Consider the following 25,048-nt stretch of genomic DNA (forward strand, 5'->3'; position numbering starts at 1 on the left):
TTTAATTCCTACTCCAAATTCTTTTGTTTCCTTTACTGCTTGCTCGCTATACGGAATTGAATAACATGAGAGAGAAGCTACAATGCTGCCTCACTCCCTTCTCAATTGCTGCTTCCCTTTCGTATCCCTTGATTCTTATAACTACCATCTGTTTTCTGTACAAATTGTAAACAGTCTTTCGCTCCCTGGATTTTACCCCTGCCACCTTTAGAATTTGAAAAAGACACTGTCAAAAGCTCTCTCTCAGTCTACATATGCTAGAAACATAGGTTCGCCTTTACTTAACCAGTCTTCTATGAGAAGCCGTGTTCCTACATTTCTCTGGAATCCAGACTTGATCTTCCACAGTTTTTCCATTCTTCTGTAAAGGATTCGTGTTAGTATTTTGCAAACGTGACTTATTAAACTGATAGTTCGGTAGTTTACACACCTGTCAGCTCATGCTTTATTTGGAACTGGAATTATTATATTCTTCTTGAAGTCTGAGGGTATTTTGCCTGTCTCATACACTTTGCTCACCAGATGGAAGAGTTTCGTCATGGCTGGCTCTCCTAAGGCTATTAGTAGCTCTAATGGAGTGGCGTCTACACCTGGGGCTTTGTTTCAACTTTCTTTCAGTGCTTTGTCAGATTCTTCACCTAGTATCATATCTCCCTTCTCATCTTCCTCTGTGTCCTCTTCAAACAATGGAAATTTCAGGATGGAATGTAACAATATTACGAGAAGGAAAGTTGCTACTCACCATACAGCGGAGATACTAAGTCACAGATAGGCATAACAAAAAGGAAAAGTTCTTAAGTGTGAAGTCTTTTTGTTGTGCCTATCTATGTCCTCTTCCATTTCCATAAGATTTCTCTCAAGTACATCTCCCTTGTATGGACCCCTCTATGTACTCCTTCCACCCTCCAGGGTCTCCAGGTCTCTTCCATGTACACAACCTTTTTTCATGATCCTAAACCAACTGTTAGCTATGATTAAATTATGCTCTGTGCAAAATTATAGCGGGCGGCTTTCTCTTTCATTCCTTACCCCCAATCCACATTCACCTACTACATTTCCTTCTCTTCCTTTTCCTACTATCGAATTCCAGTCCCCCATAACTATTAAATTTTTTCTCTCTTAACTATCTTAATAATTTCTTTTATCTCATCATACATTTCCTGAATCTCCTCATCTGTGAAGCTAGTTGGCATATAAACTTGTACTACTGTGATGGCTGTGGGCTTCATGTCTGTTTTGATTACAATGATGTGTTCACTATGCTGTACATGGTAGTGTATCTGCGTTCATATTTATTTCGTATAATTAAACCTACTCCCGCATTACCCCTATCTGAATTTGTATTTATAACCCTGTATTCACCTGACCAGACGTTCTGTTCCTCGTGCCACCGAACTTCACTAATTCCCACTATATTTAACTTTAACCTATCCATTCCCCTTTTTAAATGTTCTGACCTACCTGCCTGATTAAGTGGTCTGACATTCCACACTCCTACCCATAGGGCGCCAGTTTTGTTTCTCCTGATAACAATGTCCTCCTGAGTAGTCCCTACCCGAAGATCTGAGTGGGGGACTATTTTACCTCCAGAATATTTTACCCAAGAGGATGCCACCATTATTTAACCATACAGCTGAGTTGCATGTCCACAGGAAAAATTAAAGCTGTAGTTTCCCCTTGCTTTCAGTCATTCGCAGTACCAGCACAGCAAGGCCGTTTTGGTTAGTGTTACAAGGCCAGATCAGTCAATCATCCAGACTGTTGCCCCTGCAACTACTGAAAAGGCTGCTGCCTCCCTTCAGGAACCAAATGTTTGTGTGGTCTCTCAACAGATACCCCACTGTTGTGGTTCCACATAATGCATGATTATCTGTATTGCTGAGGCACGTGAGCCTCCCCATCAGTGGCAGGGTCCATGGTTCATGAGGGGAAGGGGGGGGGGAGGGAGTATTATATGGGACTATTAATACTTCCACATGTGTGATGTAATTGTTTATTTATTCTTCTTTATTCTACTGTTCCAATTGTTTATGTTTATCCTGTGAAACTACAAATGCACAAGTTGCTGCATCATGAGTGGTGTCTGTTCTGTTGCATGTCTGACAGAACACCATGCCTGTCTATACAGATGTATTCTATGAGTTTGCTACTTTCAACTAACAGAGCGAAAGCAGACTGTCAGCACATAACATGAACTAGCTCAGTGTTTTCATTCATACACTATGGACATACAGTGTTTGGTACTGATCTGAGTGCTTGACAAGTGGAGATTTGGGTGTAAGAGTTGTCTAGTTTACACTATTGTATTTTTGTGGTTTATAGTGTTTTGAAAGTTGTTGAGTTCAAGCATGCTGTTATGGAGCAAGTCTGTAATGGACATACAGCTGTCTCCTGTTTCTATGTAATGTACTTTCTGTCCATCAATGTACAGCTTTTCCTCCACGGTGTTGGTTGTTAAAGCTGAAACCAGTTGAGAATAAAGGCATATTTGTTCAGCTGGTGGCTTGAAAATGCTTCTCTTCAAATTCTTGACAGCCGTAAATAGTTACCTACAAAAAGTTCTAAATGCATTTCTTCAGTGTTCTACCAGTGAAGCGAAGTATACCACCTGCTTTACTTACAGCTGAGCCTATGCTATCATTCCATTTAATATCGTAATGATGTGTTGCACACTGGTATGAGTCACCAATTCCAGTTGTGAGTTGTTGATATTATAGTGATGAGGTATTTCATTTTTGTTTGTCTTATGAAATGCACAGTTTGAAGGAAAGGACAGATTGCTACTTATCGTAAAGAAGACCCATCAAGTTGCAGTTTTACAGTTCTTAACATCTAAAGCTAGTTGTCAATCTTTGCACCACTTCGAAATCTTATCAAAGTCTGACTGAATAATGTGCTGATTTTCTCAGATTGTACTTGATTATAGAATTAATATATTGCCTATGAGTTCATTCATATGCAACAGAAAGTACAAAGGTGCCAAACGATTCTACATCTGTTGATGACTCTCCATCCACAGTAACTTGGTGCGTCCTTCCTCCCTACCAAGAAACCCTCAGTCCAGTCACAAATATTCACTTATAACTTATGCAATTATACTTTGGGTAATAATATTAGGTGCAATATTGAGTTAAATGTTTTTCAGAAACTTAAAAATACTTCATCTGCCTGACTGCCTCAATCCATAATTTTAGAATGTCATGTGAGAGTGAGTTGGCTTTCAGATGACCGATGTTTTTGGAATCTGCACTGGTCAGCGTAGAGGGGGTCATTCTGTGTGAGAAAATTTCCCTCGTAACAGTTCAGTCAAATGTTAGTTATGTTGGCATTGTGGACACAGCTTTCTCAGTTCCAGTTTGTTTGCGTAATACAATGTGCTCTTCATGTCTATACTGTCTATGGCCTGGCACGTACATGACAGTGATACAAAAAATATTTTGGTTTTGTCTGACATTACCTCAAAAAATATTTTGGTTCTTGTGGTGTTACCTATGGCACAGTACAGACAATGAGAGAATAAAGACTTTTGAAACGTGGCCCCATAGAAGCAGGCCATATTTACGTGGAAGTTCTATGCTTAGGAGCTTACGCCAAAAACTTTATTACAAATTTTTTTATTTGTTTTAAGTCTTTGGCATGGCTCCCATAATCGTAAAACACATAGACATAATGATTTTGTACGTGCTTATTTGGCTGAATTTTTTGGTGTGCACAGGACATAAATTAAGTTAGCGGTCACCACATAAACACCACGCTTGCTCATGTCAGATTTCAGATGGTGCCTAGTCAGCTGGCAAAATTACAGAGACTTTTAAAAGAGTTGTTAGTGGAATTTTGGCTGTCTGAAGTGAGTTTGATTTCTTAGAAACCTGATTTATTCCATACCTTATCTCATCCAAGGACTCAGCATTTTTTACTTCCTGTCACCAGATGTGGATTCTTCATCTCTTGAAGCTGTGTGACACCATTTCCAGATAACTGTATTCTGTTATGAGATACTGTGAGAAAGTATTGTGTTTGAAGTGTAGTCAGTTTGTACTTTGAGGTTTCTGCAGAGTGCCTGGTACGAGGTAAATTTAGAGGTTTATACTGTCATCATATTTTGACTCTTGTGTTAACAAGAATATTTAATTGGAAACTTAACATCATGCAACAAACTTCAGTATATTTTCCCACTTTCAGAAACCAACCACTTACTCTGTGGCTATGCCACTGAAAGAAAATTCCATGTACACAGCACACTCGTGGGTCTGAAAAATCAAAACTTGTGGTACCTACTTTTTACACACCTTCTGCTCATCTACTGGCACATGCCTGCTTACAGGGCCTCTATTTGAATTAGCCTGTTGCCCATGTGAGTAAACTTCTGCTTCGCATCGAGGTACATATGCCCTGGTGCAAGAAATTTGCATCCAGTTTCCTCAAAACACATGCACAATTTTGATTACATATACATCGTCACCAGTGGTCAAGTACATGTAATGCTGTAATTTGTTTTTCAGTAGTGGTGATATGTCTTTTTTTGTTTGTTGTCATTATTGTTGTTGCTGCTGTTGGTGTGGCCTTCAGTCTGAAGACTGATTTGATGGAGCTCTCCACACTACTAGGTTTCTTTTTCCAGAAATGATGTGCTTGCTGTTGCCAGTCTGCATGTTATATCCTCTCTACCTTGGCATTTGTGATATTTTGCTTCCCAAACAGCAAAACTCATCTGCTACTTTCAGTGTCAAATTTCCTAATCCCATTCCCTCAACATCACCTGATTCAGTTCAATCTCCCCAAAGAACAACTGTTTCATTAGCACTAGATAGTGAGAGAAAGCTTCCGGTGATAAGTTGAAAGTTCAGTGATGAAGCTTTCTCTTTGTAAGCGATATAGCAAACAACAACTGAAATATAGACAGATGACACACGGTGTGTGTACCAAGTGAAACCGTCACATATTCATTAACTTTTTTTCTCTTGTAGTTAGTTCCATTATCAGTATCATTAGTTTTGTTAGCCCAAACACATGGTACATCAACTGCATCACCAAAATTACACAAGTCTCTATTTGCTGTCACAGCCTTGTGAATGCTCATTCTGATCTGGGATGGGCCTCTCTTACACAAAGGCTCAAATACATTGGAATCACTGAATCACTGAAAACTATCGAGAAAGATCTAGAATGTAGGAAAAGATAGATGGTTACTTACCATAAATATGACACCTTAAGTTGGAGACAGACACAACTAAAAGACACTTCTACATCTACATCTACATCTACATTGATACTCCGCAAGCCACCCAACGGTGTGTGGCGGAGGGCACTTTACATGCCACTGTCATCACCTCCCTTTCCTGTTCCAGTCGCGTATGGTTCGCGGGAAGAACGACTCTGAAAGCCTCCGTGCGCGCTCTAATCTCTCTAATTTTACATTCGTGATCTCCTTACACATAAGCTTTCAGTCACAGCCTTAAAAAAATAATTTATTCCCACAAGCAAGCACAGCTCACACACTCACGACCACCAACTCCAGCAGGTCAGACGGGGCTGCACTGTCACGTGGAATGGAAGCAGCAATCTGGAGGAGGTGAGGAAGGGGAAGCGATAGCAGTGTATGGGTGGGGCGAGAGAAGAGTGTGCAGGGACTAGACTGCTTAACACACACAGTGTTAGGAGGTTGTGGAGCAGAGAGGAGGGGAATACGGAGCGAAAAAGGAGAGGAGTGGGGAAAGATGTCTGGGTGCATTGGGTGAGGATGGCAGACAAAGAGGGTGGGAGACGTGAATGGGGAGTAGGTGATAGGACAGGAGGGGTGGAAACTGTTGGTTGGTCAGGTGCAGGTTGAGGCCGGAATAACTTCAGGAACAGAGAATGAGTCGTAAGGATAACTCCCATCTCCGCAGTTCAGAAAAGCGGGTGACTGAGGGGAGCATCCAGATGGCTCGTGTTGTGAAGCAGCTGTGGAAATCGAGCCTGTTACGTTAGGCTGCTTACTATGCCACGGGCTGGTCTACTAGGCTCGTGGCCACAGTTTGCAGTGGCTGTTCATCCTGATGGACAGCTTGTTTGTAGTCATCCCAATATAGAAATCTGTGTGACGATTGCAGCAGAGCTGGTGTGTGACGTGGCTGCTTCTGCTGGTAGCCCGGCCTCTGCTGGTGTAGGATAAGCCTGTGGCAGGAATGGAATAGGAAGTGCAGGATGGATGGACTGCGCAGGTCTCGCACCTGGGTCCTCCACACGGGTATGATACCTGTTGCAAGTGTTAGGGTTGGAAGCAGCATGGGGATGGTCTAGGATCTTGTGGATGTTCTTGTTTATTACTTGTATAGGCTTATTCTCTGGTATGAGTTATGCAACCGCCCTCCCCTCTTCTCATCTTCTGTCTGGTTGATACATGCTATGATAAAATAATGTGCATAAACATATTTATTGGAGATTTTTCTGTTATGTAACAAAAAGTTTCTGAATTTACCTTGAAATTTAAATTATTTTTTAAAGTGTTTTAAATATGGAGTAATTGTTGTTGGTGAATGTATTTTTTATGAAATCATTTTTGGCTAATTCAGTCACATCACAAAGCTTGATTTTTATATTGCCATAATGATATATAACTATGAAGTGAATGCACGTAACATTGAATCTATTTATTGAACTATGTCACAGACTAGTCTGTCACCACCACCAAGATTTCAGGATTGGAGGGGGAGGGCATATCACACTCAAGCCCTGTTGTTCTGCCATGACTGCTGGAAGCACTTGTATTAAGTTGCACTATTTCATACTGCACTTTATCAATAAGTATTAATACTTTTGTTTCACAAGTTCATTCATTCTGTGTTGAAATCTGCATTGAATTATGATACACGATCCTCTCCACTAAGTGGAGTGTGTAATGTACCACTGTGTGAAGCAAACTCTGATTCTGCAATTAACATTTGTTTTTCCCTGTTTTTTATGTTCTTAAAAAGCTAACACAACCTTATGGGGAAATCACTAAATTACAAAAGTTGTTGGAAATGATTCACATAATGAAATATTACATTTAACAGTATTGTGAGAAGGAAAGTTGCTACTCATCATATAGCGGAGATACTGAGACGCAGATAGATGCAACAAAATGACTCTCACAATTATATCTTTCAGCCCTTAAGGCCTTTGTCAACAAATGTCTGTCTATTGTCGATGAAGGCCGTAACGGCTGAAAGATATAATTGTGAGAGTCTTTTTATTGTGCCTGTCTGTGTCTCGGCATCTCCGCTATATGTTGAGTAGCAACTTTCCTTCTCATAACATTGATACCTTCCAGCCTGGATTTTCCATTGTTTGAAATATTACATTTCATGTTGTTAAACACGTGTTGTGCAAAGGAATCCTGAAGTTTCCATTGATTGAAATATTGCATTTCATGTTCTTAAACACAAGTTGTGCAAAGGAGCAGTGGTAATATTTCCTTTGGCCAATGTCACTTACTGTTAAGGGTAATGGTAAGTTTGCACTCCATCCATTAATGAGCAGCATTCATTGCATATTTTGTGTGAATTCAAGACTTCTAGTGTAGGATTGTCATATAGCTCAAAGATACATTTAATTGTGTTGCACAGGCAGATAATTAGTTGTAAGATGTCAGTTAAACGCTTTTATTGCAGCGATCCATATTCAAATGCTACTACACACAATGATGACAAGAAAGCAAGTTTTCCCTTTCACGATCCAGTTATGAGTTTACTTTTAATATTTTGTATATAAGTGAGCAAACAGTGTTCAGTCAATACATTCTTTTACAAGATCACCAGAAAAAAATTGTCACCTCCTCGCACAAGCACACTGGTCGGTTAGGAGAGCTGTGGAGGATGTAGAACTGGGACCAGCAGTCACGTGACTCTCCACCCAAGTGAAGTAGTCTGTGTGCAACACTTGTTTGTAGAGATTCGGCACAGTAAGCTGGGTCAACATGGAAATGTGACAGAAACAACATAAAGGATGCACCCGAGACCAAGCATTAAATGAAGTTTCCAAATTTGTCAGTGCAGGAATGCTGACTGTCCGACGTGTGTATAAAGAATGAAATACCACTGCAGCCGTGTAGCACGGGGTAAGAATAGAGGTGGTAGAAACATGCTAGTTGACAGGGGCCGGAGACGAGTGTCGCACCTCCTTGTCGACAGCAGTCGTTTTTGAACCTGACAGGAACTTCTGGTGTCTGTGAACGCAGGTCCATCTCAGTCAATTTCCAAGTGACAGCTGTGAAGAGAACACCGAGAAGTGCTGTCACTGTTAGGTGCACTTAAAGTTGCAATTCCTCAGTGACACAAACAATGCAGAAACTAGACAGTAACTGACTGGAAACATGTAGTACAGTCCGACGAGCCTCTTTTTCTGACAATGTGAGGCAGTGAGGCAGATTGTGGAGTGTACAGTTTGGGTCGGAGGAGGCTCTGTGATGTTTTTTTGGTGGTGTTTTTTTGCACTGTTTTTCATTGAAGTTATTGTGAATGTGAATTGGGATCTTTATTGTAACGTTTTTTGTAACCATCTATTACCCTTTCTTCTGTATCTTCATAACAGTTATGCTGTGGACATTCCAGGCATTTAACTACATAGTGTGGAGGATGGTTCTGTGGTGTTTGTGGGTACTTTTGCACTGTGACTCATTAAGTTACTGAGAACGTGAACTGGGATGTTTATTATAACAATCTTGGTATACAAGCGTTGCTTCATTTTCTGCACCTTCACAATGATTACACTGTGGACACTCCCGGCTTACAAGATGACAATAGCCGTGATCACACGGTCACACATATATATTCTCAGTTTGGCTCACACTAATGGACCCTGTCACATCTTGACTGGCGCACCATGTCACACAGTGTTAATCCTATAAAAATGTCTGAGCTGTTTGGTACAGTGGGTGAGATGTAGCAATCAACACAGTACAGTTTTGGCAGCTCTGTGGCATCTAATCCGGTATGAATGGCATATTTCAAGAAACTTGTGGATTCTCACTCTTTCTTGCTGAACTGAAGCCTATTCAGTGTTGGAGAATGTGTTACATGATGTCTCCTAAATAATTTTTTATCTGGTGTGCTTCCATTAGAATTGACAGTGAATCTTGTGCTCGCTCTCAAGCTAGGCATACACGTGAGAGTTTTTCACTCTCAGAGAGCTTTTGTGGGTAACACATGTCACGTAAACAGTGCAGAGAATCAGCTCGCTGGCAGCACCCTAGGCTGGGGCAAGATCTCAGGTAGTTGCACTCTGCGAGTTTAGATGTGTCGTGTGTGTGGCAACTTCCATCTCTCTAGAGCTGCTGACCGTAGCTTCCGTATGAGGAAAACTATACCGGCACTGTCGGGAGAGCTGTGGGTAGTCGGAGAGTACTGAGCGTGTGTCTGGGGTTTGTGCCGTATGTCACAGTTTTTACCCTACCACATCTTGATAACATATTTCGCCTTACTCGTGGACACAAAATGAAAATACCCCTGCAACTATGTGTTTTGAGCAATAATTTGTGCCTTCGACATGTTCCTGAGAAAAGAAATCACCTGCTTTCCCTCCTACATGAACATCACGAGCAGTTAGCCTATTCCAGTATGTCTAGACTTAAACTGTGTAACATAACAAAGAACTTATAAAAATGTCATAGACATATAGCATTAATTAACGATATGCGAAAAAAGAAAATATTGTCCCTGAGTATACTTGATCCTACATGAATACAGGGTTTTCCAAAAAGATGTTACCACTTATATGGGATTGACTTTTATTTTATTAGTTATTATTATTTTGTGTTAATTTTATTTATTTTAATGTTAAAACACAAGTTGAAATATAACTAGTGCACTTCTTTGACCTGTAATTTGCGGCTCTCGGTGCATGTGCTAAGTCTCTCTACCGTACAGGCCATACCTCATTCACACATTCGTGTAGATATAGAGCATACAACTTGTGTTATACTTTCTTTGAGGTCATTAATGACAGTATGTTTTGTAGAATACTGGTGTTCTTTCATCGTTCCCAAAGCCAGAAATCACATGGAGTAAAATACACTGACTGTGGTGGCCATGCCAAGGGGTCCACCTCTCCCAATCCAGCATCTATGAAATGTTTGATCTAGGTAATATGAAATCTTTAAGGAAAAATGTGGTGGTGCATCATCTTGCTAGAAGTAACCTGATGTTACAATACGGAGGGGAAGATTATCATCAATAAATTCTGCAACATATCTTGGTAAGAATATCCCCTTACAGTCTGATCATTGAAAAAATGTGGACCAAGCACTCAAAACTTCAAAATGCTGCACCAAACATTAAATTTAAGAGGATTGAGTGTGTGCTCTCTTAGTTTATGGGGATTGTGTATACTCCGTCACAGTTGTGCATATTTGTGTTGCCGCTGACATGAAATGTAGCTTCATCTGACATACAGAACACAACATTAAGGTCCATGTGCACCATTTCTAATAACACTTCTGCAGCCAGTACACGAGCAGTTTTATCAGAGTCAGATAGAGCCTTTATCATTTGAAAATGGTATGGCTTCATTCCCACGTTGAGGTGGAGAAATCTTAATAGACTTGTCCACACAATTCCCATTTCCAATGCTAATATAGTACTTAACTTTTCTGAGCTCTTAATCATTGTGCCTGGACTGGTTATGTTGTTATCTTTCAAATACTTGTTGGAGTCCATTGTTTCCTTTACAGTCATTGATCTCAGGCGCAGTGCACATAAATTTCTCATTCAGACGACAAATAGGTAAAAGGCTTTGAGGATCCTTATGAAATCACTGCTGAAATTTCTTTCTTGCTGTTGAGGGTGACCCAAATTCTATCATCCAAGCTGCTACCTTCCTTCTCTCTTCCAAAGTAAGTCGGGTGACCATCTCTGGTCTGCGACAAAACAAAATTTAAAATTATCTATTAACATATGGGTGGTAATATCGTTTTGGATGAACCTGTATAAAAAGGTGAAGGACAAACTCGCAACTTATCAGCTGTGCAATTTTAACACTGGAATTGAGCTGTTCTATCAATGTATACCGGCACAGTCTGAACAGTTGAGACTACTGTTGTGCTGGATACTCACAGTGAAGTGAATGTTATTAATGTGTTGGTAAGAAAAGTGATGAACAAAAGCTGCCAGGAAGTGGAATCAGGACGAAGTTCTGCATTTAATCAGTTTGTACGAGAAAAGGTCAGCGTTATGGAATGTATGGTTTCTGGACTACGGGAACAGAGTTAAGAAGCAAAGTTTGTTGGCTGATATTGGTGCAGTTTTTAACATTTCCACAGAATGTATTTACCAGAATATTCTCAGCTTAAGGGACCAGGCAAACTAGTTTCATAACATGTGTTAATTAACTTACAGAAACAAGTGACATTATGTTTGAAAGTAATTGTTTTGGAAATCGAAAAATTGCCATTTCACTTCAAGTACTGGTAATAAGGCTGTATCTACAATTTTATATGATGTGATATTATTGATTATATTGTTATATTGGGTGTTAAAGAACAGACCTTCCAGAATTATAGGTGGTTCTTGAAGTCAATATAAGTAAAATTGTTCAGATAAAAGTGTACCCAGATATGCTTCATTTATCAGATATCCACCCTGTTTGGCTTTTGAAGAGGCATGGATATCAAGATGAAATCTGGTGTAATTTTTATTTCATCACAATTGCTACTTTACCAAATATTAAAGAGAATAAATGTACCCAATGCTAGAAATCCTAGTGTCACAAGCAGTCTATCTTTAACACCAATGAATTTATGCTTGAATTTTTGCTTGGCAGTTTTGGGTCCAGTTATAAGGAGTATTTCTTCCATCTCCATTTCTGTCATTCTTATAAAATTTTGATATTGTTGTAGATCTTCCATCACAAGCTCTACAATGAGGTTCTTGTATGCTCCAAAATTATCCCTCCTTGTAATTCACTCTGTTATCCAACACGGACATGGTCTTTACATTTTTTCTTTGCCACTCAAAGCATTGACAGTGCAACTGCAGCCTGATGCTCTTCCATCACAATCTCTTCCTTTACACACAGAACTACTATTAAAAAACCTCATGGTGAGTGATCTCTCATCTCTCACAGACTCTTTCACCCTGGTGTTTGTAAACACTTCAGACATCTGCTCTCACAACTCTCTCAGACACTTAACAGAAAGTAACCATAAGTGACTATCAGACAATAAAACTATTGGCAAAAACATGTCACTAGTGTAATGATTCTTCAAGTACTATCTAAGAGTACCAAACGGTCTAGGAGCAAAAAACTCACTTGTATCTCAGCTCTTAGGTGTCTCTGCCACGACCCTCAAGTGTCTGGGAAATTTGCCACTGATATGGCTACTTCATGTTTTGACAACAGGGCTAGTTCATGTTAGGTGTGGTGCAATGCTATCCTCTTTTTATGTGGAATCACCTGCAGCATTAATGTAAATACAAAATAAGTTCCAATCCTCCAAAGTAACATTACTAAATGGCTAAGTAAAGACATTAAAATCCCATTTTCATCCAGGCAGCCGTCCCTCAGTTATGACGTCTCTAACTTTGTAATGATAATTTATAAGTTGCAATTCCACCTTTTCCCAGTTGTAACATTTCTTTAAGAATTACAGCAACACATTGTTCAACTTCTTACTGCAGTTTGGGGATAGTGTGTGGGTGAGTTGTGCAACAAGCAATCTTAAAATATCCGTACAACAACAAGTCAGATGCAGATAAATTTTGAGACCAAGTGGACCACAAATTGCTGGAAACCACTTGTTCCTGAAAACACTGACTGATTCGAGAAAGTCATGCTCTTGTTGGCAGTACAAACTGTTCAGTTTTCCTCCTGAAACCATTGTGTTGTAGCTTGTCTTCAGACATTGTGGTCACAAATTGTGGCACCGTCTGTATGTAGCACTCACCATGCTGTTCACGAAAGAATGTGATAAAGATTTTCTCCTGTGTACTGGGTGAGAATGAATACTCTGTCCTGTAATGTAAAACACATTGCTTCACAGTCAATTAATGATTATACCTGCAATAAAAAAATAAACATTACTTGATAAGGTTATGTCATGTTTTAGACACCTTGCAACTGCGTGTTTGCTTGTCTAATGTCATATGTATACTGCACTGATGAACCAGAGCATTTTGACCACTGACCACCATGAGACTGAATGCCACCAAGCAGTGTTGTAGAGATGTGACCCAATATATGAATAGGGATCCATTCTAGCGACAATATGGGTTGTAGACAGGGGAATCCATTGATGTAAGAGACTTTGTCTAAAAGGACAGACCTGAGGACTAGCATCACGGAAACGTCAGAGCTTGTTAGCTGTTTACGTGCTGCTGTTGTAAGCGTCCATGGGAAATGGTCAAAGGGCAGTGAAACAGCGAGTAGGTGACAAGGTGTCGGATATCTACACCTCACCGAGGAATGTGGAGGTCGGAGACTTACCTGCTCTGTAAAGCGAGATAAGACCGACCTGTGGCAGATCTGAGGACAGAGTACAATGCTGGTGCAAGAAAAAATATTTTTGTTCAGCACACATTACTAAATTTGGGGCTCCGCTCCACCTACCTCCCTTCGTGATCGACGTTTTCACAACTGTGGTAGCATCGTGCAGCAGAATAACTGTCTGTGTCACGAGGCCTAAATTGTGCTACTGTTGTTTGAGGGGAATGATAGTGGACTGGTGTTGATGTCCTGGCCACCAAACTTGCCCCATCTTAACCCAGTGGAACAAATCTGGGACATTATTTGGCACTAGCTCTGTGACCACAAACCGACAGCCCATAATTTGTGTGACTTGTGCAATGACGACTGACGTCACATACCTCTGGAAAAGCACTGATGATGTGTCAAATTTGTGCGACGCAGTATCGCTGCTGTATTGTGTTACAGAGGTGACTCGTCACACATTATTGAAACAGATGCTTGTAATATGCTCGGTTCATTAGTGTGTGTGTGTTTCTATTTTGAAAGTATCTTGTGCCTCACGTAATGCAATGTCTTAATATTTACATTACAGGTGACCGATAAGGCAGATTCGTCACACACATTCCACCAGGTGTTCCTTGTGGAGGACAATGTAAGTTGTTCTGAAATATTGTCAGTGACCACAAATACAAGTCAGTACTATTATTTAATCTCTACTGTTAATTAATCTCATACATACATTGTTTTTATTTAATACTAGCTGTTCCCAGCCATGCATTGCTGTGAGCCAGTCTGATTAGATGGAAAAGAAAGACGAAGCACAAATTTCTAATATTTATGAATACTGATACATGCCCTATTCTCCTTCTCCCTTCTGTCTCTGTACATCTCTTCCTCTTCCATGCTTTGTCCACCTCCTCTGTCGCCCTCTCTCTGTCCATCTTCTCCTCCCCCTGTCTCTCCAGCTCCTCCTGCCATCTCTCTTTCCCCGTCTCTCTGTACACCACCTCCTCCTCCCTTCTGTGTCCATCTTTCCATCCCTCTCTCTCCATCTCCTCCTCCATCCTGTCTCTGAACATACACACAAAATTCAAGCTTTCGCAACAAACGGTTGCTTCATCAGGAAAGAGGGAAGGAGAGGGAAAGACGAAAGGATGTGGCTTTTAAGGGAGAGGGTAAGGAGTCATTCCAATCCCGGGAGCGGAAGGACTTACCTTAGGGGAAAAAAGGACAGGTATACACTCGCGCACACACACACATATCCATCCGCACATACAGAGACACAAGCAGACGTCTGCTTGTGTCTGTGTATGTGCGGATGGATATGTGTGTGTGTGTGTGAGTGTATACCTGTCCCTTTTTGAGTACTTTTTGAGATTTTTGATAACAACATTTCCAGTTTTCATATAATAGATATTACATATTTATTTATATGTTACATGTATTAAAAGATAGGCGCATAAAAAAAAGTGCATCTGCATGCAACATAGTATCAAAATTTTGAAGCAATTGGTGAAGAAATTTTGCAGATTTAAGATTTTGAGTAAACGGACATTTACATTTTTATTTATATAGAAATAGTTTTTTGTTTGTTCAATACATTATGCAGGGTGTATCAAAAAGAATCACCTGATTTGACGTGTCTGTATTTATGAAACTAATAAACATATACAATGAATTTTGTTTTTTGAAGAATTGGAAACTGAAAAAGTTTTTTTTTGTACCTTTTCGTAGGTGTTCAATACATCCGACTTGAAATGCTCGGCATATGTCAGTGTGGCATTCAGATTGTTCCCACACTGCAGTGAGCACGTCTTGAGTTACAGCTTCCACAGCTGCTGTTATGCGATGTCTCAGTTCCTTCATTGTTGTTGGTAACGTAGGCCCAGAAACAGTCTTTAATAAGCCCCCACAAGAAATAGTCTCATAGAATCTGGTCCGGTGACTTTGGAGGCCAGTAATGTAAGGTTGAGTCATATTGTCCAATGTGACTGATCCATCGTTCCGTAATCCTTTGATTTAAAAACTCCCGCACTTCCAGGTGCCAGTGTGCCAGTGCTCCATCCTGTTGGCAAATGAAGTCTTTTGAATCAGTCTCCAACTGTGGGAAAAGAAAGTTCTCAAGCATATCTATAGATACGTGCTTTCTGTAACAGTGTTCTCGGCAAAGAAAAATGGACTGTACACCTTTTCCCATGAAACTGCACAAAACACATTAATTTCTGGAGTCACTCTCGTGTTGTACAACTTCATGTGGTTGTTCTGTACCCCATATTCTCACATTATGACAGTTCACCTTTCCATTTAAATAGAAGGTTGCTTCATCACTAAACACTAAGCTTGGAAGAAAACTGTTATCCTCTACCTTGCCAAGAACAAAATTACAGAACTCCACAAACTCACCTTCTGAAACTAATAAACATATACAGTGAATTAATAATGGACACAAACTCACCTTCACAAAGAGCTTGAAGTAGCTGAATTCTGTATGGTTTCATGTGTAAATGTCGATGCAACACATGTCAGACGGACTTTGGGGGCATGTTGAGCTGTCAAGCTCCACAGCAAATGGATTTTTGCAGACTTCTTGGGTATGTTCAATGTCCGTGCCAGACACAGACAGTGTGCCTTTAAAGAAACAACCTGTTTCTTGTAATTTTTCATGCCATCATCCAATGATCTGTGCTGTACAAGGATCCACGCCGTAGCTAGCACAAAAGTCACGCTGAACAGTTATTATTGACCCAAACTGTGCGAAACGTAGAACACAAAATTCTTTCTGTTGTCCTGACACCTTTTTTGATAGAACTGATTTGGGCACACACTGCGGCTACATAGTGGGAACCATGTAAAACTTGAGAGTTTGGTCTTTCCAACAGTACGTTGTTCACACTCGTATCTCAAGTGACGTAATAGTTTTGATTTTTTAAAAATCACATGCTTCTTTTTGATACACCCTGTATTTCTGAAAGTTCTTCACCAATTCTTTTTAAATTTTAACTAACTGTGGTATTCAAATAAGCACATGTTTTTTATACCTACAAGAGCTCCAGGAGGTGTAGAAAAAACCACATATATACAGTGAACACAAAGTCTTGCCCCGATTATAACAATTTATTACAGAATAACCATTTGACATAATAATTTACATTTGATGGCGTTACATAGATTAGTGTTACTAGCTTTTTTTAAGACCACTTACATCAGTAAACCTCAACGTATGCTCCCTTGGTAGCTCGGAGAATGTCGAGGTGGTATTCCAGTTCCCGCCAGGTGTTTTGTAACACGTGTACTGTCACAGTACTCACAGCAGCTTGTATCCTAGCCTTCAGTTCATTGACATCAGCAACTAGAGTGACTTAGGCTCTGTCCTTGATATAGCACCAGAAAAAAAAGGTGAAGGGGCGTAATGTCTGGAGTGAGGTGGCCAAGGTGTTTATATCACTTTGTATATTACATATATATACCATATGGCTCTTCAGTGGGTATATGAAAACAAACTCGTATTCAAATGCAGCGTTGTGTGAAAACTTCAGAGCAATCAGTGAAGAATTTTCAGAGTTACGTGATTTTGAACAAATTAACATTTACATAAATATAATAGAGGGAAACATTCCACGTGGGAAAAATATATCTAAAAACAAAGATGATGTAACTTACCAAACGAAAGTGTTGGTATGTTGATAGAGACACATTTTACGCCCAAAGTCCTCACACTTAAAGTTCCCATCTCTAGCTATAACCCGTCTCTCCATCAGTCCCTATACCAGTTCCAAACTACACTTTTTCGACTTTTTTCACACCAGATCTCCAGTTGCTTTCTATTTCACCTTTATCTCCCCCATATATTTTTATTTTCATTTTCATTTCAGCCTCATGTTACACTTTCCACCTTCTAATACCATGTCACCCTCACAACATCCCCACGACGACCCAATTAAGTTTTATTTACATTCCCTCCGCAAACATGCCTTCGCCCTAGCCAGATTACGCTCCCATATTTTATTTACTCAGGCTTGTCTGACATTTGGCATTACCCCCAAAGGCCTCACAAGTTCCCACCTCTGGCTGTAACCCATCTTTCCATCAGTCCCTATACCAGTTCCGAACATTTACATGTTTGTTTATATAGATGAGATATCAAAACTTCTTGGGAAATATACCTGTCAGAATGTCTGTCATAATTGAAATTTAATTTTTGGGGTCAAGGCAAGGCTGTATGTTTTGCCATAGTTGTAGACTCATTCTGAAATTGAGATGAACTTACTATGTTGTGAATGTGAAAGTCACATTCAACCTCATTTGGGAAAATGAAAAGTGAATTTTCTCACTAACTGCTATTTTTCAGCGAATGTTAATATTCTAGCCATATCTCTCCAATGCAACCATTATGCTTCTGTTGAATTCTCTTCCTGGGATATTTTTCCTATTTTTAAGAGTTGAGGCAGTCAAAGATTTTATGTAGTCTCCACAAATGTATTCCTAGGGACAGTGGTGAGAGCAAGTATAGGATATAATAGTTTATTTGTATTAAAACATAATATTTAACTTGTAGCAGCTTTAGTAATATTGATGTTTGTGTTTGTGACCTAAAATAAGAAAGAAAAGGGCCATTGCATGGAAGAGAAATTGATGGTTGCTTGTGCTGTATCATGTAATTTTCACATGATCTGGATTTAAAATTATGGCCATGAAGTTTTGGCCTATTGTATTTCTACAGTTTAAAAAGTAGGAAAAATCCTTAAAAATGGGGATAAAACTGATTGTTGATAGACATCCTAACCTCCATTAAGTGTCACTTAAAGTGAATGACAAGCTTACGGAGCATACTATTCAGTTTTGAAGCCTGAGGTGTCGGCCAAGCTGAGGGAAACAGTTTTTGGACTGATGTATAACACCAAAAACAATTAATGGGTGTGAGACATGGAGATTAAATGAATAATATTAGCCCAAAGAGGAACGGAAAGATCAATGTTCAGCTACAAAAAGAAAGACAGAAAGAAAGCAGTTGATATCAGACAGACAACAAAGTTCACTGACATAATGGAAAGATCGAGTACCTCAAAATGGCAGTGGGCTGGTCATGTTGCTCGAAAAAAAGATGGCACGTGGTCAAAACATCTACGAGACTGGAGCCAAATTTACCAAAAAAGACCAAGGAGAAGACCTCCAGACAGATGGGACAGAGACTAAAGAAAGACAGCCAGATTGAATTGGCAACAGGAAGCCCGAGATCAGCAGAAATGGAAGAACCTACTGGGATCCTATTTTGGACACTGCCTCAGAGAGGCCACAACACTGAGTAATTGAACTGGATGAAGGTGATGAAGAAGAAGAAGAAGATGATGATGATGATGAAATAAATATTGACGTATTACAAAGTGGCCAATTTTATGGACCTTGTGCATAAAATATGTCAGGCCTGGTGGTCTTTCGTAAAGCATGTGCCTGGAAACGGAAAGGGTGTGGGATTGAATCCCAGTCTGTTGATGGAATATTTCAATGTGCCTTTTAACCGAGCCTTTGTCTTTTAATAATGTGGAGATTCACCAGGGATGACACGTGGTCCGGATTGTAGGGCAAGCTTCCCTCGTAGGGTTACTGGTGCAGCCTACAGATATGCAAGCTACCTAAGTTGCATTCATTTGAAAGACTTGCACCAAGCCATTGTATCACACGTAATTATTAATACATGTGACATTATGAAAGCAGTAAAAATATAATTGTTTCTATTTTGTAATAATATGTGCTTCATACTGGAAAGGATTCAGTGTAAAACATGAATGTTAAATATCTCTGATGAAAACATTTTGTCTACTTTTCAGGACTGGGCGTCCGGAGAACATGGAGGAGACGTGAGTGACCCTTTGAATGTGGAGACACAGGAGGACAGTGATGTAGTGAGTATCATCTTGATTTGTCATCATCGTGTTGACTCCCAGTGGCTAAATTGTTACCCTTGCACACACTTCAGTCAGGGGGCAGCGTTTATAATTCAACTTAAATGTGAGAAATTAATGGCAGTCTCACCTTGAAATTTCAATGAGTTGGCAGAAGAAAGTACTAATTCGCAAGAGGGTATTTTGGGAACTTCCAGTATGCTCTGTAACAGATCATTTGCATCTTTTGTTATATGTATATGTTTGTTAACTTGTTATTGTTCCTATATTTTGGAAAATATGAATGATCTGAAAATGGATCTGACCGGAAACTAGTCACTAAGTAAATAAAAGTGAAATTTGCAACTTTGGCTGTTTTTATTGTTGTATGGAGTGTATTTTCATTTATTGGATATCATTATTGAGCCAGAAATTACAATTCACAAAAATTATTTTTACTTGGCAAACCTCACATAAATCTTCTGTAATTTTGTTTTCATCTATTTTGTCAAACTTTAACAACAATTAAGAGGGAACAGTTAGAATGCCCATAAATTGTAAACTGACATTATTAAAAATAAATATGTTTTACTTAGTTTCTGCTCATTGTCTGTTTCATCTTACTGTCATTGTTAGCATAGTTTTAGTCTAAGGTGGATGAAATTCTTGCTTGCAAATTTCTTTCCTGGTTTTGGTATTCTTCATGTACATAATTTAAATGAAATGGTGCAAGCTTAGACATCAACTTTCCAAATTTAATTGAAGCATTCTATACAATTTTTCTCACAACACAATCAATTGTCACAAGATGGAATTTAAGACTTTGACAAACACATGTCCAACACCTCTTCCTGACAAATATCTAACTTCAGAGATATTGTATTATGCAGTTATTCCAGCAATTTCAATATTAACATTTTAACAGGAAAGATTTTTACATTACAACCCATTATCCAATTTATTATCTCCACAGTTTTTAATAATCAGTGTGCAGTGTTACGTGGCTTTATGCTTAATTACAGACTTCCTATTGTATCAGTTGATTTGTTTTCACCACGTAACGTCCGCTGTTTACGTCCTCCTTCATTGCTGAGTGATGTATCACTTTTTGTTCTGATGCCGAAACTCTTGCTTTCCTATATCTTTACTACTTTTTATCTATATAAATGATGAACTATTGGTTTTGCCGTTTAACAACTTTTTAATAACTGTGGAAGTATTACAGGCATCGGGTCCCACCTAATGTGTCACCCGCCAATACGTTTTACACGAACCTTTCGAGACTCAAACGATCTGTTTACAAAGAGAAAGCAGAATATCTCTTCCTTTGACGTTGTCCGACAACGACCTAGGAAGCTCGACGCCCTCGCGGCCCGGGCTCTTCTGTGGCTCGCGGTAGTTTGCAGCATTCGTTTTATTCCTCACCCACTTGCCGCTACGTCAAACTTTCGGCGTGATCGTCGGGCAACGTCTTCCACGGTATCTGCAACATAAATAAACTTTCTTCCCACGGTATTTCTGAAAACCCAAAAACAAACTTAAAGAACATGATAATAATAACTGTTCTTACAATTAGTCGTATAAGTCTTGGTCGATTTAATGAGGGGTGGGACAGGCCTAAGCCTTGTGACACCACAAGTGGTAATATTACCAATATAAGGGACGATCAAAAAGTTTCTGTTTGAAGGCCATGTGGACTAGAATCGGTTTTTCAACCAGGCAAAATTACTGAAAACATTGAGGCAATCATCCCACTGACATACCAGGCTGAAGGTACCCATTTTGTAAAACGCTGTGTCCTGCTGCATGAAGAAATCTTTAAATGCCTGCTGCATATCATCATCTGACCAGCACCGGTGACCCTCCCAGGCCTTTTTTAAGGGACTGAAGGAATGACAATCACATGGCAAGAGAATGCAATAGGGGTGGTGCTCTGAGTGTCTCCCAGTTTGGTCGGTGGAACTCCAGCGTTAAGACATTTGCGATGTGGGGACGTGTATTATCGTGAGGGAACAGCACCCTGTGTTGCAGTTTTTCTGGATGTTTTGCTTTAAGTGCACAATGTAATTTCTCCAGTGTTGTAAGATTCCTCGAAGTCAGTAAACAGTGGGCTCGGTAACAAAAGAACGGGATGAGCATCACCTTTCCGTTAATGAATGACTCTTGAATTTCTTGGGATGAGGGGACAATGAGTGACATTACTACATTCTTCATTCTCTGAAGGGTGCTTGGTGGTGTTTCTCCTTCAGCAGCCAAGAACTGAATGACTGTGCATCGGTCTTGTTTGGTCACTTTAGTAATAATGTTGCAGTAGTTTGCATTTCTGTGTTTAAGTTTATATAAAGGCCCAATGTAGACCAACACATTATTGACTTGCTCAAATTATGAAGCTCCTTCTCTTGAATAAATCATCCAAATTTTCTGAGATTTTAATCATCATCTACCAATTTCTTTCCCATTTGGATAATTACTACATGATGTGTGGGTTGTTGCTGTTATTGGTTTTTCCGCTCTCAGAGTGTAATTTGAGGAAAAATATTTTTTTGTACCAGGTGATTACAATTAAACTTTCCCTTTTTAACATGTTATAACACACAAACAAATTACCGTACAAGTACCAAACTTGGTAGCATTAATGTCCAGAGTATGAGGTGGATGATTTCCATGTGTCACAGTCCCAGTTCCAACTATTGCCACCAGGTGCCATGATTAGTCATCGTGATTCATAGTATCATACCCCTGAACAATCGCAGTTCACTTGTTGGCTTGTCAACATGAGCTTGGACAAAAGGCACAGGGCATTATTAGTGAAACTCTATTATTGAAACAACAGTAATGCCGCAGCTGCACTTCAGGAATTCCCCAGCTGAAAGGATTATGGAAGGGTCTTCATTCACAACCTGCTGTATGGAGCATTGTGAAGAAGTTCGAATCAACTGGAGAACTGGGTGCCACTCTGGAAATAGGCTGACGACCATTACATCACAGGTGGTTGATGAAATCGCTGTTGCTATGGCAGACAACACCGTGCGCAATTCCCAATCGTCAGGCAGCGCGTGCTGTGTCACGACAGTTGAACGTCTCGTGGGCCACCGTATGGGAGCTGCTTCGAACAATTCTCACATGGGATCTGAACAAGATCCATATGGTACAGCAGCATCCACCACAGGGCGCACAATGACGTGTTGACTTCACTTTCCACTTTCTCGGAAGGATTAAAGTTGACGAGGGCTGCCCGGAATCATCCTATCGATAGACAAAGCTCATTCGTCTCTGACAGATGAGGTGGATACATAGAATTGCAGAGAGTGCGGAGAGGGGGGGGGGGGGCATATTCACCTCTGGTAACTGTGCATGATGTTTCACTGTATGGTGTGGCTTCACGGCTACATTCATAATTGGTCCAACCTTTTTTTGAACTGGTTGGTGTTCAAGGACCAAAGACGTGCAGCGTGACTGGCCAGCGTTTTTGCAGTATACTTCGCCAACGTGTCATGCCCGCCCTACAGGAGAGAGATGCATTTTATAAACAATTGAATTATCAGCCAATTGTTTCCAAATGCTTGGCTGCATGATCACCTGATCTCACTCCCTGTGATTTCTGGTTGTGTGGCTACCTGATAGACAAGATTTACCGGGGGAACACTCACACATGTGCTGCCTGAAGCGCAGCATATCAAGAGAGGTAGCCAGCATACCTACAGACATGCTTTGTTATGCTGTGCAGAAAGCAATCGTGTGCTTTCAGACTCTTCTGGACGCTGATGGGTGCCATATTGAGACCCTTTTGTAGCAGTAATTGTACTGGTATGTAAAGGTATGATGTATTGTGTAGCACATGAAAAGTGTTTCAATTGAAATGATTTTGCATTATTTCTCTTCTCATGTCGTTGACATTAATGTTACCAAGTTTGTTACACGTACGGTAATTAGTTTCCATGTTATAACATGTTAAATAGGGAGAGTTTAATTATAACCACCTGCTACTGTGTTTCATTTTGATACATATGTGTATACCATACAAATATATCCATAAATAATATACATATTATAAATATAGATTTAAAAATGTTATTGTTTGAGAAATGTTATTGGATCATGATTTTTTATTAGTGCAGAGTATTGATTTCTTCAATAGAGAATGAGAGTTTATTATTGACCAGTTTCATTACAATGGCTGCTACCAAAGCACTCTATCTAAGGACCAAATTACTACTACATGTTACAGTACCCAACCCAAATACCGTTGAACTCTGTGACTATTATTCTGTTAAGACCTGTTGATGGAGAATGCAAGCATCCACAAACACTTTTAAAAAAGCTTTCCTTTACTACCGTACCAGTTTCGGGCTATTGTGCCCATTTTCAGATGGCTACACTTGTTTTACTATAGTGTTAGATTCATCAGCAGCATGTTGTCTGCACTTGCAGTTTGTTCTGCTGAATGTTATTTCCACCTTATCATTTCTGTGAGGAAGCATACACATAAGAGGGCAAGTCAGTTATTATCTGCAATTTAGTTATATTTTTGTTTATTTTGGTAGCACTGTCATTTTACATTGATGACGCATACTTTGTTTCAAGCTGCTAGGTTAGTTTCGTTACCGCTGCTGTGCTGTTAATCGTAGCTGCTCCACTGTCTATTTGCATAAAGGAAGAGCAACGTTCAGTGATCCGTTTTTTGTTGTCGTAAGGTGTATCAGGGGCTGAAATTCATCAAAGACTTTCGGTACAGTACAGGAACAGTGTTTTGCCACAACGGAGTGTCTACAAATGTATTGAAAAATTCCGAAATGGTCGCACAAGTGTTACGCACAATGAAGGAGCCGGACAACTGTTTACTGCCACATATGGAGAAACCATTGAGCATTCTTGTGAAATGATTCTCTTAGACAGACGATTAACTATTGACGAAGTATCACATCATCTGCAAATTAGTCATGGTTCTGCCTACTAAATCATCCACAACAGACTTGGGTTTCATAAAGTTTGTGCAAGATGAGTCCCAAAACAACTCACACAGTTGCATAAACAAATGCGCTTGGACATCAGCAAAAAGCATTAGGATTGCTATGGTAACAAAGGCGACAACTTCTCAGACAGGATCATTACTGGTGACAAAACATAGGTCCAGCGTTACGAGGCGGAGAGTAAACGGCAGAGTATGGAATGGAAACACCCAAATTCGCCATGCAAGAAAAAGTTCAAGACCCAACCATCTGCAGGAAAATTTATGCTTATGGTGTTTTGGGACGCACAAGATCCAGTCCTGGAACATTATGCGGAAAGGGGCACAACAATAAACAATGTACGTTCACAGTGCGTTGTTTACTGCCAGGCTGCAGTTCGAAGCAGACGCCGAGAATTGCTGTCAAAAGGTGTTGCGTTGTTGCACAATGCCTGTCTGCGTACTGCTGCCCACACTGCTGAAACACTCCAGAAACTCAAATTTGAAGTACTGGATCATCCTCCATATAGTCCCGATCTTGCCCCTTCTGACTATCACTTGTTTGGTCCACTAAAACGGGCAGTAAGAGGACGTCGATTTGCCTCAGACGAACCCGTGAAAGAAGTGGTGCATTCCTGGCTCTCAGCTCAACCCAGAACCTTTTTTTTATGAGTGCATCAGGAAGCTTGTACAACGATGGACCAAGTGCATTGAAATGCAATGATACTATGTTGAAAAATGATGTTCTTGTAAGTTTCCTATTTGATTACAATAAAATTTTATAACTACTTTGCAGATA

The 25,048-nt window shown here is 39.9% G+C and overlaps 1 protein-coding gene across 2 annotated transcripts in view; it reads left to right on the forward strand.

Moving 5' to 3' along the window:
• Positions 1–25,048, forward strand: part of LOC124719903 (zinc finger protein 721-like) — a 201,810-nt gene that overhangs the window by 44,015 nt on the left and 132,747 nt on the right. For both annotated transcript variants that reach the window (XM_047245088.1, XM_047245087.1), the window contains exons 2-3: positions 14,015–14,074; positions 19,248–19,322. In XM_047245088.1, the coding sequence (XP_047101044.1) occupies positions 14,015–14,074; positions 19,248–19,322 (135 nt within the window). The remainder of the gene's footprint in view (positions 1–14,014; positions 14,075–19,247; positions 19,323–25,048) is intronic.

This window comes from Schistocerca piceifrons, chromosome 11, assembly GCF_021461385.2.
Source record: "Schistocerca piceifrons isolate TAMUIC-IGC-003096 chromosome 11, iqSchPice1.1, whole genome shotgun sequence".
Taxonomy (NCBI): Eukaryota; Metazoa; Arthropoda; class Insecta; order Orthoptera; family Acrididae; genus Schistocerca; species Schistocerca piceifrons.